The 20,327-nt window shown below is 36.0% G+C and overlaps 1 protein-coding gene across 2 annotated transcripts in view; it reads left to right on the plus strand.

The window, feature by feature from the left end:
* The window catches only part of SEL1L3 (SEL1L family member 3), a 34,321-nt gene extending 14,211 nt beyond the window's left edge, over nucleotides 1-20,110 (plus strand). The window contains exons 9-24 of one of the 2 annotated variants that reach the window (XM_058837787.1): nucleotides 332-478; nucleotides 917-1,128; nucleotides 2,650-2,829; nucleotides 3,953-4,072; nucleotides 4,718-4,858; nucleotides 6,031-6,093; nucleotides 7,567-7,743; nucleotides 9,306-9,433; nucleotides 10,072-10,155; nucleotides 12,380-12,470; nucleotides 12,582-12,666; nucleotides 14,350-14,459; nucleotides 15,719-15,846; nucleotides 17,297-17,399; nucleotides 17,494-17,566; nucleotides 18,804-20,110. In XM_058837787.1, the coding sequence (XP_058693770.1) occupies nucleotides 332-478; nucleotides 917-1,128; nucleotides 2,650-2,829; nucleotides 3,953-4,072; nucleotides 4,718-4,858; nucleotides 6,031-6,093; nucleotides 7,567-7,743; nucleotides 9,306-9,433; nucleotides 10,072-10,155; nucleotides 12,380-12,470; nucleotides 12,582-12,666; nucleotides 14,350-14,459; nucleotides 15,719-15,846; nucleotides 17,297-17,399; nucleotides 17,494-17,566; nucleotides 18,804-18,973 (2,012 nt within the window). In that variant the 3' untranslated portion in view covers nucleotides 18,974-20,110. The remainder of the gene's footprint in view (nucleotides 1-331; nucleotides 479-916; nucleotides 1,129-2,649; nucleotides 2,830-3,952; nucleotides 4,073-4,717; nucleotides 4,859-6,030; nucleotides 6,094-7,566; nucleotides 7,744-9,305; nucleotides 9,434-10,071; nucleotides 10,156-12,379; nucleotides 12,471-12,581; nucleotides 12,667-14,349; nucleotides 14,460-15,718; nucleotides 15,847-17,296; nucleotides 17,400-17,493; nucleotides 17,567-18,803) is intronic. The other variant, XM_058837788.1, reaches the window with a different exon arrangement.
* Nucleotides 20,111-20,327: the final 217 nt, after the last annotated feature.

Here is a 20,327-nt window from a genome sequence, read left to right on the forward strand (position 1 = left end):
CCTAACATTCAGTAATTAACAGGTTTCTACGAAAGAGTCCACTTTGGTGAAAGGAGAAGGACATAGCTTAAATGTGTGCTGAAAACTAGCTTGTTGTTTCTAATTTGAATTCAATTGAATGCATTGTGACCAGTGTATGGAAGAAGAAATCTAAATGTGTTTAAGTGGCCAGTGCTAGCTGGATGAGTTTTTATCTTCTTGTTAAGGGTGTGCTCATCTTGTCTGTAAATTTTTAGTTTACTAGAAATTTCTTTTTTTCTGTCAGAAAAATGGTCCTGTTTTCAAGACGAAAAAGTCAGCTTTTACGTCTTAAATATGTTGTTTTCTCTAGGTTACTATGAAAACTATTATTTGGAGTTGATCCACAAATATGGAGAAAAATCTAAATGTGATGCTTTCATGTGGGGAAAAGAGCTAAGGGAAAAGTACCACACTTTGTTCCAACTGTTACAAGAGATGGATTTCAGTAGTCCAGATGGTAATAATGTTTCTTTTTTCAAATTATTCTGAAATAACTCAACAGTATTTTTTGCTTAGTTTAGTATCTTTTGACCTTTTTTTTTTCATATTAGCTAACTTAATAAAGGAGTGTTATGTGGCGTATATGTTGCAATATGCTGCAGATGGTAGTATGGCTTATTAGGTGGAAGGAATTACAGAAATAACCTTATGTTTTTAGTGTTAGTTACTAAAGTCAGTTACTAAAGTTAGTTACTTTGAGATGGTCTTTTGGATTTTTATTCACCCTTCATATTCATTAATAACTTGTGTCTCTAGGAATTTAATCTGCATTGAAAATAGCATTCAGCTTGAGAAATAACAGAATCTATTGTTCTGTCTGTTACTCAGTTTCTGGGGAAATTGGTTCCTAATTTTAACTCTTGCAATAACTGTGTGTCCTATATTTTATTTTTAGTGTTAGGAGATGGAAGTGATACAGTTGTAGAAGTTGGCCGGAGGATATTTGAGAAGGTCGTAAAAGGTCTCTCCAATGCCAATGGCCTCAGCAGTTTGGGATCTTCTGTCCCTCTCCTGGTGGATTCCAGTTGTTGTGGATACCATAAGGCTTCCTATTTCCTTGCAGTTATATTTGAAACAGGGTTTGGTGTGTCTGTGGATCGTATAAAGGTACTACATTTAACATGTTCTGTTATGTCTGTGGAATTAATTACCTTTAAAGACAGTTAAGAAATGGGATGATCCATTGAATTAAAGAAAGCGAAATGGCCCTCAGATCCAGGTGGTGGTTGCAGGAATTCTTCAATAAAGCTACTAATAAATACCTTGATGGCAGAGATATCTTTATGAAGGCCTGATGGTGGGAATCTTGATCCTGCTCAAGCAGAACAATGAAATCAGTGATATAGTAAAGATGGTGGTAAAGTGAACAGCATAAAGTACTGCTTTGCCTAGTCACTGTGGAGCCAGGATGAGTAAGAGCCCTTGAGTCACCTACAGTCATTTGAAGACAGGTAGGAAAAAAGTCTCGGATCAGGCAAATCTAAAGTGGAAAGGTTGCATAGCACAGTCAGGAAAGAAGTCTGATTTTAGAGTGTGCAAAAATGTGACACTGAGTATATTATGGTCAAATGAGCAAGGGTAACCAAAGTAGAACAGTTTTCTTTTGTAAAAAAGTGACTGTGCTTCAACTGAGCAACTGCAGAGTTTGAGAACTCCTGACCTCTTAGTCAGGTTGCAAATAACTGAAATGTTTCAATGTGTTCTAGGTCAAATAAAGGGAATGTGTTTATATGTCTGGGGAAGAAGGCAACACTAAAATTACCAGCAGATATTTAATTGTGATATAATAGTATAATAGAAAACACTCATAAAGAATAGCAGCTCTGTCTGTTGTGGTTACAGACATTAAATCAGAAGAACCCCTGACAACAAGCTAATCAGAGACAAAGCTCACCTGCAATTCTTCAAACTCAAGAAACCTTAGACAGGAACCTTTATTATACCCTAATTATAGCGTATTTAGTTCTTATTATGGAGGCTAAGTAATTTCATCATTGGATCTGCTTCAGGTAGTGTAGGAAACAATTTAATATCCAGCACAGACGGGACTCCACTGGTTTTCTTACAGTGCAGGTAAAAAATAATAGTAGTGCTGAAAATGTTTTTTGGCAAATGTGTAGTGCATAGACCAATTACCATGTACCTCAAGGAAATTTGTGCTGAAACCTTATCAGCCATAGATTCCATCCAACTAGTCCTGTCAGATCCCTAGGGTAAGATTCTCAAATGCTGTTTGTTAGCTGCCATATGTTTCCACAGAATTCAGTGTGAAAACTGCAGCTGGCATCAGTGGGACTATTTAAGTCACTGCTGAGTATAAAAAGCGTCAGAGTATAAATAATACCATAGTAAAATGACATTAAAAATTGCTGCACACTTAGAGATGACAGAATAAATGCAATATTTGAAAAGTATTTAGAGCCTAGTTTTTCTTTCAAGTGTTTCTATGCAAACATAAGACATTTTGACCACTTTATGGCTGTGTTTGCTTCTGTAACTGTGTTTACATGATATAGCTATTATATCAGCTACCAGTATGAACATTTTGTTCCCTGTAAATCTTCTGCAAAGTGCTTAACTTGTGAGATGTGCAGCAAATTTACTCTTGTGTATGTTGATTTTTGCCAGGGACTGCTGTACAGTTTGGTTGGTGCTCAGGGGAATGAGAGACTTTCTGTGATGAATCTTGGCTATAAACATTACCAAGGCATTAATAACTATCCACTTGATTTGGAGCTGTCATATGCTTATTATAGCAATATTGCAATAAAGACATCCCTGGATCAACACAATATAAAAGGGGAACAGGTAAAATAGTTTTAAGTGTATCTGAATTTGTTTTCTGTGCAAGTTATTTTTCATATCCATATTTATGGGGCCAGAAGATTTTTGTCTTGATTTACAAATATTTGCTTATCTGATTCGTGTCCCTCCCTTTGGCAGGCATGTTGGACTAAACAGTCCCAGCCCAAATCATTCTATGATCCAATGTTTGTTACAAAATCCCCCAAATTATATGTGGGTATCATTACTGTGTTTCTTAGGAAGGGGGAATGAAAATCAAAATCAGTCTCAAGTCCTCAGAATTGTCCACAAGCCTGTCTTTTATTAAAGTCCAAGCCTTATTCTTGGCCCCTAAATCCTCACTCAGCTTTTTAATTATTAATATAATTGGATGTGTTTATTAAGCAGCTGATCTGCTATTTCAACAGACATCATGAAGTTCCTGCAGAAGATGAATTGTCCTCTCCATACTTAAACCTTTTCTATAATCAAATGTAATGACATAGTTGTTAGTTATCTGATAAAGTTACAATAAAATTATTCTAGAATAGGCTGCTAAACAGGAAGTAACACAACTTTTTTTGTAAAGAATAGTCAAAGTAGGTTAGTGCTAGAATCCTGGCTTATCAGAAAGCATGATTATTGTACAAAAAAATAGAGATTTTAATTGCTGAAGAGCTAAAAACTGGCAGATTTACCTAGGTAAGAGTGCTGTGGGTCAGGTCTTCATTAAGCTTTCTGCCAGCCGTTTTTTTAATATTTTGAAAGCAATTTCTATAGAAATGTTTAAGCCTTAAAAGACTCAAACCACTTTCGTCATTTTTAAGTGCATTTAAAACCCATTTTTAAGTGCATTAGAAGATGGTTTGTAGGTTCTTTTCAGTTGTTGGTGTCTTGACATCTTTCCAGTGTAGAATGGACTTGCAGTTTTGGAACAAAGCAGTAAATGTTTTTTACAGTGAATATAAGAATAGTTCTTAATGCACTGGGCATCAGAAGAGTGATGAGAATTTTAAAATCCAGAACTGCTGGTGAATTTGTAGGGATGAGCAGGAAAGGGACAACATTTTCATTCTGATTGCAGATGTAGAAATTCTTTGTGAAATTCATGTGGAAGTTAATTTTTTTCTGCTCACCTGCTCTTCAGGCATTTGTTGAAACTATAAGACTGATGGATGATGAACTGCTAAAAGCTCAAACAAAAGAAAATGGTGATGTCTTTATGTGGTTAAAACATGAAGCAACAAGAGGAAATGCTGCTGCACAGGTATAAAGTAGTAAATTTCCCCGTTTTTGGTTTTAAATACACTCGGGAATGTACCTGAGTACATTAGTATTAGTACTTAGACCATGTAGGAAAACTGCAGAGGAGAGTGGACAGACATTTTCTCCTTCCACCCAGAACTGCTTCTTTTTTCCAAGCCTGGACTATTTCTCATGCTCCTGTTCAGTAATAGCCAGTAGCCATGCAAAGGCCATAACAATGATGCAAGGCAGAAGGGAATAGTTTTCAAGTCTTGGCAACCTCTGTCTCTAATCCTTTTCCCTGGCTTTGTATTTGACACATTGCAATTACTGCTGCTGATCTGAGACCAGTAGTAATATACTGTAATACGAAGCCATTTATATGCATCAGATCTGTCTATCCCTTATCTCTGCACTTAAATCAATCCAGACTTCTATGATGCTGACAGCTGTAAAAATAACCCTGCTGTCGAGTTAGGATCAGTACATTCCACCACTGAAAAGCTCTCTGAATATTCCTGTTAAACAGTTGTTTTCAAACTGTTGAGTGTCTATACTAGTTTATTCTCACATTTGAAATTCATTTAAGCCTGAAAAAGTCTGCTCCTGTATTTCCAGTTTCAATACTAGCATTTATAGCATTACTGCTTAAGTTGTTTTCTTTTAGCAACGTTTGGCTCAGATGCTGTTTTGGGGTCAACAAGGAGTGGCAAAAAATCCTGAAGCCGCAATTGAGTGGTATGCAAAGGGTGCAATAGAAACAGAAGATCCAGTGTTAATATATGATTACGCCATTGTGTTGTTTAAGGTAAGTCATATTTCATGTTTTCACTTCAAAATAATTGTTCTTATAACATGATGTTTCTAAGTTATCTGCAGTGACACAGGGTAAGAGTGTACACAAGTGCTTTTAGATTTACTCTGAAAAGCAATCAATAGGTATGAAGCTAATATTGTACCAAAAAGGCACAAAAATTTTAAAAAGAGCAAGTTAAAAACAGTCTAGTTACTTTCCTCCTAGCCATATTCAGGATCAAAATTGTGGATCCAAATTTTTCCTAGTTTTACCTAGTGTCTTGTCACTTCAAGAATCCAACCAGCTAGTAGGCATAGGCTTTGGTGTAGAGTTGTAGATAAAAGTTTGATCCTTTTGTAGAATAGAACCCTTTATTAGGATGGCTTTTTAAGTTGGAATTAAATTATTGCTGCATGCAGTTAATTTTTCCCTGCTAGAAGCAGTAGACAGAAGATGTTAAACTGAGGCATGACCTCACCTGAGTCAAATAAGGTGTATCAGCTAAGTGATGTCACCCATAAGACATTCATGCACTAAAGCTTCAAAATACTGGTGAGGAACTGTTAGGTCTTCATCTCATTCCTTTGACATTTTCTCTAGAAAATGCTTGCTTAAGTGTTGCTTGTGTTAATTTTGAGCACACAAAATCTGTTTTACCTGTGTCTGGAATTATTTTATGTGGACATCATAAGCATGACATCTGTGTATTTCCTCTAGAGACACTTTAACATCTTTTTTCAGGAGAGCTGAGAGCTCTTACTCACTGCCAAACTGTGCATAACCTATGCCCCTTTGAATGCTATTCATTCTTCCTTAGTTGCTCAAAATTAAATATAAATTTAAAATATCTAATAATGTAATATATATATATATATAAAATATATATAATATATATAAATGTATATTAAATGTAAATTAAAAATAATATCTGTGGTATTATTTACCCGTAAAAATCACTTGAATATACCGATGAGATAATTGTTTCTAGACTGAATCACTGAGATTTTGTAAAGCTGTGAAGGATGGATGAACACAAAGCTGCTTGTTTTGTTATAACTGTTTACAGCTGAATGACACTCAGTAGGTAATAGTATAAATATTAAAAGGCATTTTGGATGTGTGTAAGTGAATTTTTATCACCCTGCATTTGTAAACAATGATTGTTTCACATATCCATTTCCTAGGGTCAAGGTGTGAAAAAGAATATAAAACTTGCATTGGAATTGATGAAGAAAGCAGCAGCCAAGGTAAAATACAATAAATAATTTATTGTAGTAGTTCTGTACTAGGTGCTAATAACAATGAACTCTGACTTATATAAAATGCCTCTTGCCATAATTCTGTGTCAATACTGCTTGCTTCTTTCAGTGTCATCACCATGAGTGGTGAAAGCCTTGTTTTCCCAAGTTCGGAGACTAGACCACTCAAAATCAGCCAAAATTTCTGTGAAAGAATTCTCTCTACTTACATCTTTTGGAACTTGGTGTTATTTAAGCGATTTACAAAGTGAACATTTGATCCCGGAGAATTTTTTTGCCTTATATTCCTGAGCATTAAGGGAGAAGACCTGGATGTCCCAAAGTCTCCTGGTTTCTTTTCCATAGTAGGGAGAAACATTGACAGGCACCACAGAGCAGAGGAGCCTCACTCCCATTTAATGCTCTAGGACAGGCAGGTTACCCAGGCCATGATCTGGTCCTTGGAATAAAAATGAAAGAGTACCTAGACCTTGAACACATTCCTAGCTCTTAGAACCAGAATGAGTTAAGTTACTGATTATGACAGTAGGATTTCACAGCTGACCACCATCAGAAAAGATTTGTGCCAGTTCTGTGATTCCTTTGAAACAGGAGGGACTATCTGTTCTACTGCCTGTTTGGGAAAGGCTTAAATAAACTGAAAGACTTGTATGATATGATCAAAATTCCCTTGATTCAGGATCTGAGGGACAGCTTCCTGGAAGACTCCTAGAGACATCAATTTCCTTACTCTCCTTGAACTCAGATACTTGGGTTCTTATGTTCAAATGCGTATTTTCTATACAAAAACAACATCATAATTATTGAAAAGTTTAACGTCTTTTGCATTTTAATGTGCAAGTTAGTAACACTGCTGGCATACTTACAGCCCCATATGATCCACCAGTTTATGCAAGGAAGCGATGACTCATTGCAAGAAAAATAAAAACTGTCTCAAGATTTTCTCCTCTTGAGCCAAGATGCAAAGTATAGCAAGTATGCTATTTTTTGTGCATATTATATTTTTTATGCTTTTGCAAGATGCGAAGAGTAGCAAGTAGCAATATCTTAAGCAGATCTGTATAATGTTGGTGAAATGCAGTTTGAAGGCAGCATTACAAAGTAATTCTGTGTTCATTGCTTTCTATTTATTCTCAAGGAAATGTTCTAGTTTAAAAGAAGTGGGATTTTTGATTGCTAATCCTCTCAACCGGTTTCCGGGAGTTCACAAGAATGAGTGTCCTGTTTGGCTTTGAAGAGGAGAAAGCAGAAAAATAGTCAAAATTTGTTCTTGTCAACAAGTGAAAGTCAGCACATGGCTGAGACTCTGTAGAATAAGATGACACTGAAGTCTTATTCCTCACTTTATATATGAGGCCACAGACAAAAGTAGTGGGGAAAAAAGGCTTTATAACCCCTATTCTCAGAAGTAACAAAAAGCAAAATCAAATGTATGACCTGAGACTGCTCTTCTTCCCTAAGGGCTTGCCCCAGGCAGTGAATGGATTAGGATGGTATTACCACAATTTTAAAAGAGACTATAGAAAAGCAGCCGAACACTGGTTAATTGCTGAAGAATTGGGAAATCCAGATGCATCATACAACCTTGGTGTCCTGTATTTGGATGGGATTTACCCAGGAGTACCTGGTAGAAATCAAGTAAGTAAATATTTAGTGGAACTATTTCTTACATTAGGGCCCAATTCAGAAGTTTTTGCCTCATTCTCGATATTGCTCTGATCATCCTAAGTTGGATTTTGTCACCTTTTATCATAAGGAAGGATTTTACTGGGGGATTCAGTCAGGTTGCTTAGGGAGAGAGATGTTGCTCAAATATCTCAGTCAAAATTATATGCATGTGTTTGTATTCTTTTGATTTAGAAACAAACCAGGTGCAGGTTTTACTCCTTCCAGTGATAGCAGCCAGGAAGGATAGTGTGTGCTCTCACATCATGTGACCTTTTGGGTTCTCAGTTTTGTATTGAAAAGTTTACAGGGAAGGGATTCCACAATAACTGAAGGCAGCAGAACCTTGTCCCTGAACTCATGAACTCATAGCTATGCTGTGTTCACATAGCTTCTGTGAGTCTCAGAACTGCAGTGAGAGGCCTCCAATCCAGACTTGAAAATGTAGCTATTTGATATATCCTGGTATACAGCAGTATTTTATTTTGTTTTTCTGTGACAGAACCCATTAACATATGTGCAAAATAGATTTTCCCTTAATAGGAATGGTCTACTTAATTTATATTTCTTTTAATTAACTTGGTAGTGTATGAACAGCAGCAAAAGTATAGTGAGGTAGACTGTAATAAATGCCAGCAGACCTCATACTTTGAGCTAAAACATGTTTCCAGTGTGGCCTTTGAGTTCTGAGATCTGGATATACTCCAGACAATGAGCATTTCTGCTGCCAACAGCAGCAGTGCCCAACAACATGTGCATCTGGCAAACATTTTCCTTCCCCAAGGGCCAAAATACACATTTCAGAGTGAACTGATTATAAGAGAACACCTAAAAGTGTCCAGGTTTCTTTATTCATCAGAGCCAATGGCAAGAAGGACTGTGTAATCCATGCTCACTAACAGAAAGCATATATTGGTGGTTAAAAATTTCCTGAAATCAATTATTTCAGGTTGTATGCTGGTTTGGTTTACTTTACAGATTACTGTTCCTGAGGGTAAAGTGTGGAGTCACACAGCCTTCCCACTTCTGTAGCTCTGGCCCTGCTTACTCAATCTGTCTTATCTTTCATAAACCAGTTTCAAAGATTTGAGCATTGTGGTTGTGGTCTGCTGAACATACAGAGAATTGCTGCTGGTCCACAGCCTTCATTTGGCATCACAAGTGCAAAAGTTCTGTTCTCCAGAATGCCTTAATGATCTTCCTACTAGTGAATAACTAATTTTATTTTTGTCATATGCTTGTTATATGCTAAGATTTTTGTGTTAGTGAGTGTTAGGTAAACATTTAGACGCTTTTCTGTTTGATGTTCCATATATTACCTGAATATATGTTCTTCAAAACTTTTTCTAGCCTAAACTATTAAAAACTTAGAAGAAAGAATTCATTTCATTTAAGTACATTAAAAGTAGTTTAACTATCTTACCCTCATTATCCAGCTACCTATTTTTATTCCTTTGATGATATGAGTCCTGAGGAAGAAATCTCAATAAAGATTAATAATGCACAGTTGCTAATTGTGTCTTGTTTCTTCACAGACAGTTGCTGCACGATATTTCTATAAAGCTGCCCAAGGAGGACATATAGAGGGGACTTTGAGATGCTCTCTGTATTACATCACAGGAAATATGGAAGACTTCCCTAGAGATCCAGAAAAAGCTGTAATGTAAGTAAGGAGACTATTTATTAAAGGAGAATATATTCCCAATGTGGTTATTTTCCTTACTGGTGATTTTTAAGTCCGTGTCCTAGACACCTTGTACTTCACAGTACTTACCTCCATGGCAAAAGGTTCTGCAGCAATATTTGATCTGTATGAGTATGTGTATTATTTAGATGACCAGTAGGTTTTAAGAGATATTAAGTACTTCTACTACTTTTTTTTTTCCAGAGCAACCCTGAGAGATTGTATCAAACAACTCTGAAAGGTTGTATCTAACTAAGCCTCGCATTATTTTTGGTTTTTTTCAAGAATTATTGGTGACGTGGTAGAATTGGCATTTTGCATCAAAAAATAGGCAGATAATTCTTGATAGCATCAAGAATTTGTTTGTTTTTTTAAGAAAACATTGCTGAGAAAAAAAACACAGAATGTCTCTAATACACTCATAGAGATGAATGGACTTCATATTCTCAGTCAATTGTTACAGGATTGATGCAGTGACTACTGTTAAGTCCCATAGTTTGTCTTACAGAAGAATTCAGATGGTGATCCCATATCCTTTTGTGCTTTTTGAGTCTGTGTGAGTTGGAATAACATTAGTGGAGCATGACTGTTCATTTTTTGTTTCTTCTATTCCACAGATGGGCGAAACACATTGCAGAGAAGAATGGCTACTTAGGTCATGTAATCAGAAAAGCTCTCAATGCATATCTGGAACTTTCATGGTATGTTTCTTCTGTTCTCTTTATTTGCTATTTTTCTCTTACATATAGCAAGATAAAATAGTTTATAATGGACCATCTCCTCAAAGGAAAAAAAAGTAATAGTACTACAAAAATCAGTTGCAAAACATACATTGACATAAAGGGAAGGAGGAGTTGATCTGATAATTCAACAATTCTGACAGAATCAAATGAAAAACAAAGAGGATTTTAGTGTGAAATAGTTGTATCAACTGTGGTTCTCATCCCATAATATTTGTGTAATGTGCACTGGATTAACCAGAGGAACACCTTTTGCTTTTACTGTTCTCTCTGTTACAAATCTCGTATTTTACCTTCTCTCTTTTGTATATTTCTGTGTCATGAAAAGACCAGCTGCTGGATTAGATTTGTTGTTTTTTCTGTGTATGGCTAATACTGTCTTTTGTGTAAATATAATAGGGGGCTGTAATATCCAATGAGCCAGCCTAGAGGTTTTAAAATAGTGTCCAGGTTAATGGTCCATCTTAGCAAGGCATGAGCATCTGATATTGTGTGTACAAACATCAGACTGTCATACGTGATTAAAACAATGGCTCATTTAGTCCTGCAGCTTTCCCCTGTAAGTACTGAGTTAGTGTTTCAGGATAAGGAGATCTACAAGAAACTGTCAGTGGACTGTTCTGGAATAACTCATACCTAGAAGTGTCTTTTTACTGAGTCCATCACAGACATTTCTTTTCAGACTTGAGCCCGCTTTCGAATACTGAAAAACTGTTGATATTTTTGTAGCATCTGTTGTGCAAGCCTGTGGCTCTGCCCAGTTCATCCTGCCGTCCACAGGCAGATGACAGATAGAGCATTAAGATTCCAGAAAGTCTGGGCTCAGCAGCTGGGGGGGAAAATCTCCTGAAGTCCTACTTGAGATGCCTGGGTGTAAATTGCATAGGTATAAATTGCTGCACTGCTAATCCATCCAAGTACAAGTAATATGTGTTCTTCAGTCATTATTTGCAGACACGTGTTTAACACATCTGTCTGTCATGATAGGTAGACCTTCAAAGACTGATTTAAAGGTCGTAAATGTAATTTCTTTTCTTAGTTGCCCTTTGAGATTTAAGGATCAACCAATTTCCCAGTTTTCCCCTGAATTCCTTCTGTAGTCTAGATCTCTCTTGTACTAGATATTTGTACAGGGCAAGTACAAGGAATAATGCAGAAGTAGCTGGATAACAGGAGGGTACACCTGCTAGTTTTGTAAGAACAACTACTTTCACAATTTGATTTAAAGTTGCTTTGCTTAAGCAGCTACTATTGAAGTCAAATGTGTATTTGACCATATCTTCCAGTTAGCTTCCAGTTAAACAAGCCATTGAACCCTGAAACTTGCCATGGTTTTACCTTTGTGTTGTGGAGAAGAAAATCATTGGCAACACTACTCTTTAATAGGAAACTTCAGAAGGAAAAAAGTACACCAAACGGGATTTTTTACTCTCTTGGGATTTTAAAACTACACACATGATTTTAAAGACTTCCTCTTAATTTTAAATGCGTAGTCTTCATAATATAGAGTAGATGGGTGCCAGAGAATATGAGAGATGCTCTTGTCTAGTATCAGAATACTGAATTGCTATACTGCAAATGCAATATTAAATTTTACAACTTGATTTAGTCAGTGAGATGAAAAAAGTCCTTAGAGGGACCAAGACTGTTTATCTGTTCATACATTCAAATATAAGGAGAGACAAATCCTTTTTCAAAAAGCTCTGTATAAAAAGACAAGAAGGTCACATAAATAAAAGGTAAAGCATACCAAAGAAATACTCAGATGAATGTTAGACAGATATATACACAGTTAAGTTAATTATAGGGTTTATTTTTTAAGTCGAGTCTTTTCAGAATGTTTTATCTGAAATATATAAATAGAAAATTAGGCTTAGTATCAATTCTTCTTTCCCATCAGTCTGGCACTTGGAGTAAATGCACACTAGAGCCAGTAGCCTCAATGCAAGAGGGCAAGGGCTGCAAATTCTTGAGATCCAGCATGTCTGGTTACACCAAACATTGCCTGTGTATGTCGCTGTTGCATGGGTTTCCCAGCCTCTTGCTCTTAAGCTTTGTACCAAAGTTTTTCTTGTAGACAATTTTATACGTTTATTTAGTGTTTTTGATTTTTGTTTTTTAACTGTAACTAAAATGCATGTTATTTTTGTAAGGTTTTTCATTAATTTATTTTATCTAACATTAGGCATGAAGCTCTGCTGCATTACATTTTAGCAGCTGAAACTGGGATTGAAGTGTCACAGTCAAATTTAGCACACATCTGTGAAGAAAGACCAGTGAGTAAATGAAATCACAAATCCTTATCCTGAAAGGAGGCTTTGTTAATGATAATGTGTGTCATTGTTCTCTTACCTGGGATACGAATTCATCAATTATTTTCTTTATAGGACCTAGCAAGAAAATACCTAGCAACTGATTGCGTCTGGAGATACTACAATTTCTCTGTTTCTCAAGTCAATGCTCCATCATTTGGTATGTATAAAGAATTCTTTCTAAATTTTAATTTTACTTTTTTTTTCTAAATTTCAAAAACTGTTTGTTATGACTTATATGTGAGTAAGCAGGTTGAGGGAAGATTAATTCCTACTAATCATACTTTTGCTTTTTCTTATTTTGATATGAATATAAAGGGAAAAAAGGTAATTTAAGTGTTGTATTTCAGCACAGGTTTTCTGAAAATTTCCTTTTTATTGCATTAAATGGATAAAAATTTAATAAAATAAAATAAAAAACCTAATCCCTGAGGAAGGGCTAGATATTTAGGAGTCTGAGCAGTTGACTCAAAGTTTAAGAAAAAAAGCAATAGACCTTAGGAGCTCATGCTGTTTGGTTTATCAAAGGGAAAATCCAAAAGCAAATATACTTCCATATCATAATTGAGTCATGAGAAACTAATAAAGGCTAAAGGATTCCTTATCTAATTTATTACTAGTTTTTCTCTTAGGGTACAGAGTTTATCAACATTGGCAGAGCTTACCTTGGAGAACTAAAGGATTCTCTAAGGTCTATTTGCAAATAAATTACATTCCTCAGGCCTTAAATTTTACTACATCTGTGACTTCCATAGCTTAGTCATTTTGGTGCCTCTGAAAGCTTTACTGAATATTTAAAAACACTGATCTGATTGTCTCACAACAGCATTTAAGTGATTTGTAAGAAGCACAGTGTGGGAAATGTGTGGAAACTGAATACCACATGGATATAGCCAGAAGCCAAAGGAGCTGACAAACACTGTTGGCTTTCCTGAGGAGTTTGTAGACACCTTAGCAAGGTGTAGTTTGGCTGACCCTTTGGTGGATCCACTGGTACAAGCTTACATTAGAAAAACTTCTGGAGGTCAGACTCATAGGATGGGACTGTCATTCCATTTCAGTCCACTGTAAAAACTCACGGGATTTCTAGGGAGCTGCTATAGATGCACAAGCCAAAGTGTAGAAGAGTTTCAAACCATTTGAGGAAAGCTTAGGTCAGATAAGTGTAGACACACTCATGGGAGTTTTTAAATTCAATAGCACAGCTTAGTGCAACATCATGCTTGCTCCTGTCTGGGTCAGTGCCCTCTCTTTTGATGGATTTCATTATGGACCAATGTCACAGAAAGATGTTTGTAAAGTATTTGCTGGGCATTGCTTCCTTCCAGACAGGAAAATTGTAACCCTACCGTTGTCCTGGGTTGAGTTGGATTTGAAACTAATAAAATTACCAGCAGCAGCATTCTGTAACTTTTGGGAAAGATTCAGCCACCATAGTGTCAGGTACAGAGAAAACACATAGATGGCATGGTTTTAAGCCTCATCAATGTAGTAGGGCTAATCTGACTAAATAAAGCTTCAGGCTGTCCAAAGACAGATTCAGCAAGTGAAGAAGGAATGCTATATAAAGACTCTCAAGCCTCTGTTTTTGTAAAAGCAATGTCATTCATTAGAATTAAATTCATTAGAGAGAAACAATGAGAGATTTCATCCAGGATAATTCTTTTCAGTGGGAGGCTTATATAAAGTAGCCACAGAGACAATTAGAGAGAGAGTACATTTGTTTTTTAATATTGTGCTTTAAATAGAATTACTGTTAACTTCTCCATCACATTAATAGTTGATTAATTCTATTGCTACAAATAGTCTAAATGATCTTCCTGGTTTTTTGTTTCTTCCACAGCTTATTTGAAGATGGGTGATTTCTACTACTATGGTTACCAGAACCAGAGTAAAGACCTTGAGCTCTCCATGCGGATGTATGCCCAGGCCGCCTTGGAGGGTGATTCACAGGTGGGTCTGTAGTCACGGCAAAACATCAGAGTGTAGAACAACCTGAGAATTTAGCTGTGACTGGTTCTTCTGCTTGGCCTCATCTGCACCAACGAAACCTGCTAGAATAAGTTACAATTATTTCAAAATACCTTGTGAGTCAGTCGTTGCTGTTTCATAATAGAAGATAAACTTAGCTTGGATGAATGGTCCCTAGAATTAGGCTGCTTTGTAAGCTAGAGGTAAATGGCCTAATTTAGTGCTTACCTTGGCACAATTGACTCAGTGTTTTTGCTATTGCAAGAGGAAGATTTAATAGACTGCTAGGTTGTATTCTAGTCCTATCCTCTGCCATTTTATGATTTAAAAAAAAGAAGACTGGCCCATTTCCCTTTGTATATTATACCAAATGAATCCCAGAGTGAGTTTTATTCGCTAATGAAGGTTTCATCTTAAAATGCTTAATAATTAAAGAATACACCATGTATATTACCAAATACATGCAGTGTTTCACCACTGAGTTTCCTGTTGTCAGGCCCTCCTATTGCACCTCCTGGGTAGAATATTCTGTTCTCCCTGTCTCTATGGCAATATCATCAGGCAGTGTCTTGTATGTGACTTATCAGAGGTAGCATGGGTGGGTTCTGTTTTGAGGTTATTGGGACATAACATTACTGCTAAGCTAGCAAAGGAAAGAAGAGATGCATGGTTACTTTAAAGCATGAAAGCCAAAGTGGTGGGGAAACCTGTAAAATGTCTCATGTGTATTCATCTTCCTGACTCTGAAGAGACACAGGATTGCCTAAGACTTGTCCAAATAAGCAAAACTGTAAGATTAAGGACTCAGATTGTCTGAAGGAAATTTCTGCTCTTAATTTCACTATTCAGATTCTGTTGATCTGTAGAGCTGTGTGAAGGGGAATTGAACAGTAATACAATAGAAATCCATTTCTGTTTTCACTCTGTATTTCCCTAGGAGATAAAATATGACACTTTGATATGGTAACTGTGCTTAATGAGCAACTGAAAATAAGAAAGAAACCATCTGGAAAAGGATATGAGCTAAGAAAACAGTGTCACAACATCTGAATGCTTCTTTTGCATTTTCACTATTCACCTGAGCATACGGTTAGGAGAAAGGGCTCTCATAATTATTTGGTGAATATCACATTATGCTAAACAAATTTAGGAAAGACAGTTATAATTATTTAGATACCTGGTGCTTAAATTCAGATATGAAAATTTAATGTTTAAAAATTGTGCATTTTTTTTACTGTTAGGGTTTCTTCAATTTGGCCCTTGTCATAGAAGAGGGCAACTCCATACCTTCCTATATTTTGGATCACTTGGAAATTGATCAAGCACTGCATTCTAGTAATACATCACTTCTTCAAGAACTGTATTACAGGTGAGTCTTTTTTACCTTTAATCAGCATCTTCTGTTTTTCCTTGTGAGTAACATTTACCCTGGAGGACAACAACTCGTGTTACTATTAACTTTGTTCGCTTTTATCATTTAAGGCAGGTTAAGGTCAACATACTTGAAATTCTTTAATTCCCTAAGTATATTTCAGTTTATGCCTCTTTAAGAGATGTGATTATATGTGGTTACCTGGAATAGCAGGGACTGGATTCAACAATCCAGGTGGTCTTTTCCAGTTCAATATATGTAAGTTCCTAAGTTAGGCACTGGTGATTTGTGCACAGTCCAAACCAATATTTCATAAATGTAACATAATTTAATACAGAATTTGAAAATGTGTAACTGGGATAATAGCAACCCTTCCTATTGATTTTGCAAATATGTCCAGGCTGGCACAGAATAATAGGTATCTGAGAATGTTACAGGTCTGCTGTCTGAATGACCTGTGCCAGCACTATTCATTGACAAACCACCCAGAACACTCTGGTTCTAGTACAGAACCTGGGTTTCCTTTACCCAGGTAAAGCAACAGGTGTTGGAAGGCACAGTGGGAATCTGAAGCTTACACAATATTTGGTGAATTTGTGGAATTGCCTTTCAAATATTTGAAGAAGGAGGAGCTAATGGTTAATACATGAGGCTGTGAATGATGAGTGGTTTATCATCTGTTTTGCTACTGAGTGAACCCAGAAGAGTGAAGATAATACCAACGTTAAAACCTCATTTGTCTCTTCTCCAGCAATTTGCTGAAATTGTTCTTCACTGCAGTTAGACTGAACTTGTATCCTAAATTACTTCCACTGCACGTGAAATTATTAGTCAGATACATAGGGCTTCTGGACCATCTGGGATTGTAAGCTTGAGTCTGAATTCTGCCTTCACTTGGGCTGAATGCACCTCTGCTTTGCTGTGAGAGTAATTCCAGACTTGACAGTGCTGAAGGGCTTTCCCATCATCATACAGTTGTCTAAAAGGGCACATACCGTTATGTATTTATGTCTCTCTCTCTCTCTATATATATATATACACACAGTCTATGACTTTATAACTAAATTATATGTATAACAATTTGTAGAGAAAAGGTATACATCTACATATATGTCACCACTCCCTCTCCTTAGCTTTGTAGAAGAGAATCAATTGAAGCTTTAAATAGATGCCTGTGATTTAGCTGTCTAAACTGCCCTAGTAGGTGAACTCCTATTTGATAGAATGGAGAAAGCTGCTCAGCTCACCTCACAGGAGATAGGTGCCTTGTGCTAGTCAGCTAAAACACTGTATAAGCTCTGACTTCATTCTGCTATACAGCATTGTCTCTAAAGGAGTTTTGGCATCAATGTTCTGTGTAGGTAACAAAATTTTGAGAGTCCCAGATGATCAATGCCCCAAAATTGTAGAGGAGGACTAATTAGTTGTTTTAATCCTCTTGTTATAGGTGCTGGAATAATAGTAACCAGGAATCAATTAGTCCATGTTCATTAGCATTGCTTTATTTTTACATGAGAGTTCTCTGGAACAATGTTTTACACTCTACTCTGGTATGTATTGCTCCTTTATCACATGCACAATTGATTTGGAACTCTACCTTGGCTTTGCACTGCTCTAACTATGTTTTTAAAATTATTGTCACAGATCTACTTCATGGGAACCTTTCTTTTATCAATTCTTGTTGCATTTGCAGTGCAGTCGTTTCAATCTTTATCTGGTAAGTATGTGTAAAGCTGAAGAAAGAGGAATAGTCTTTTTATGTCAGTAGAACATTCAAAAATGAAGTCAGAATTCTATATTTGATAGAAGAACCTCTAAGCAATAGCTTCTTTAACGTGTCATTTTTTTTGATCATTAAAAAGGGGTAGATGAAGTAAAAGCATCTTTAAACCTTTTTTTTCCTCTTAATAAAGGAGATTCTTAGTAAAAACATTAACTGCAGGTGATTATTCTCCATCTCTCAACATGCAGTATTGTTACAGTAATTATATGACTTGGATTCCCTGTGTAATCTCTGCAATATGCAATCAAAGTGTGTCTCCTGTTTCATAGGGCTGGATCAGATGCAAGGTGGGAGAAAAAGTGAGGTTCCAAGAGCTGGTGCTACATTAGAGTAACTTAGTAAGAGTCAGTTCAGACTCTTAACATCAGTTACAGAATCAGCAAATGCATTTAGTCAGGAGTTGCAAACTCCTCCTGTCCTAAAACAGAAGGTTTTGCTCTATGCTGTCTTTTGATGGGACAAAAACTATTAACACACAGAAATGCTAGACTTCAGTCTATTAAAACTGCTATCATGTTTTCTACCACACTGAAAAAGATATCAGAGACAAAATCACATTGCTGAGTATAGGGAGAAAACCCTTAACATCACATGAAAAATAATTAGTCATCATTTAAAAAGCATTACCTGCTTCAGTCAAGTGTTTCAATTCAGATCTCAAGACTTGATCAGGAAATTGTGAATATTACCAATTATAAAAAGAATTTCTTCCACTACATACATTTTCTTACGGTGTTTTTTAACCCCAGTAGTAAGTATATGTCAGAAAATAATGTTTTCTGATATATTTCTGTAATAAAATACTGAAAAAATTACTTTTATGTTGATAATCTACACCTATAGGAAGTAGTATTTTAAAAAACCCAACACCATTAAATCTGAAAAGATTATTTGAATTAAGACATGTAACTCTGAAGAATATGCTGAATGTGGAAATAATTCTGAAATCCTGCTTTCCTTTCTTACTAGCTATCAATTTACATAACTTGGTAATCATGCAACAAATGTATAAAATATATAATTTTAGATACTCTTCTTTCATTATTTCCATACTTTTGAATATTATCTTTATGTGTAGTTTTGCATCCACATAATATTTAAATATTGATTAATAGACTTCCTAGACAAAGTGGGGTTTTCTTAAATGATTTCTTTTGACATTCTTCTGAAGCTCGCAATTCTCCCGGAAGAAGATCAGAACCATTGTCACATGACATCCCTTCTTCCTCAGGGAATGACAGCGAGGATGTTACCAGACCAGTACAGCGAGATGAACCTACACTTTCAAATGATTTATCACAGCAGGAGTCAAACCCTCAGAATCCCCTTGTTACCAGCTGAAGTGGTGTTTTCTTCAGATTTACGTCCATTGCGAAGACAGGATATGAGAAACTACAAATCTAAGAACTGGCAACCAACCCTGTACATGGCATTAATAATGCAGTCCAACAGCTGAAGGTGTAGGGAAGTTCACTGATCTGACTTCTCCACTATAGAGGAAAAGCATCTGTATAATTTATTTAAGTCCAATGATGATGCAGATTTATTTAACTCCAGTGATGATGCAGATTATCTTGCTATACCCAGCACACAATCATACTGTACGTCATGGAAGGACCTGGAAGGAAACCTGCAAAGTCTTCACCTAACTGAAAAATAAGAAAACAGGTTTTAATGAAGTTTTACTTACATGTCTAATCTCTTATTAAATTGCTTTTACTGCATTTGAGCTTATTTATTGCTGAAATCAGCAAAGTTTTCCAAATTTGAATCATGGAAATTACGTAAAAGTGAAACCCAGTTACCAATACTTTCCAAGTTCCATGGAAACCAGTCGGGACTTTGGTACATGCAATGGTAACAATAAGTTTTTTGGCATTCTATATTCCATGCTGATTTTTCAATGTGAAAAGTGTTTTGTTTTGAAAGAAAACAGACCAGGAACATTTGCAATATGGTTATAACATATTAGTTATGATTGCTAAGTTTTACTCAAAGTTTTACAAGAATCCACATTCCCTGGTGGACACAAGAAAATGTTTCTCTTCCTGCCAGGAGCCACTGATTAGAGAAAGGAGCTCCCCAATGAATAAATAAAAATGTTTTAAGTGTGATCAGATGACACAAAGTGAACAAAAATTTATTTTTGGATTCTTCTGTAGATAACACTGGCAAGGATTTATTTCATGTTCTATAGTGACTCTAAAAGACACTTAAGTGACGGTTTATTTGATAAATGTTGGCTGGGATGTATAAATACCATGTATGGAGTGCAAATACCTTCTATCTGATTTAAAGCTGTCTGTAAAGTGGCTGTAGGAAAAGTCTAACCTTTACAGCAGATGTGCAGTCACCTCTGCAAAATGATGTAGATCACAGACTATAAATTGCATCAATCTATGCATTATTGAGGGTTAAATCCACTCGCCTTGCACTACATTATTTACTCATGTAAATAAAAATATTTTTTTAATTCAACCTGTATGTGGAGGAATTTCTTTTAAGGCACCTCTAGGATGAAATACTATCTTGCTGTTACAATCTCTCAAGATCATTATTTATGTGTCTGTTTTCTTAGCTTCAGATGACACAATCAGCTTTCACTTTTTTTTGAGGAAAACAGCTTCCTTACAGAGCAAACCCAGAATATTTGTTTTTCAAGCAAGACCTAGGAAGTTTCAGTAAGAAAGGAATG

The sequence above is a fragment of the Poecile atricapillus genome, chromosome 4 (assembly GCF_030490865.1).
Source record: "Poecile atricapillus isolate bPoeAtr1 chromosome 4, bPoeAtr1.hap1, whole genome shotgun sequence".
Taxonomy (NCBI): Eukaryota; Metazoa; Chordata; class Aves; order Passeriformes; family Paridae; genus Poecile; species Poecile atricapillus.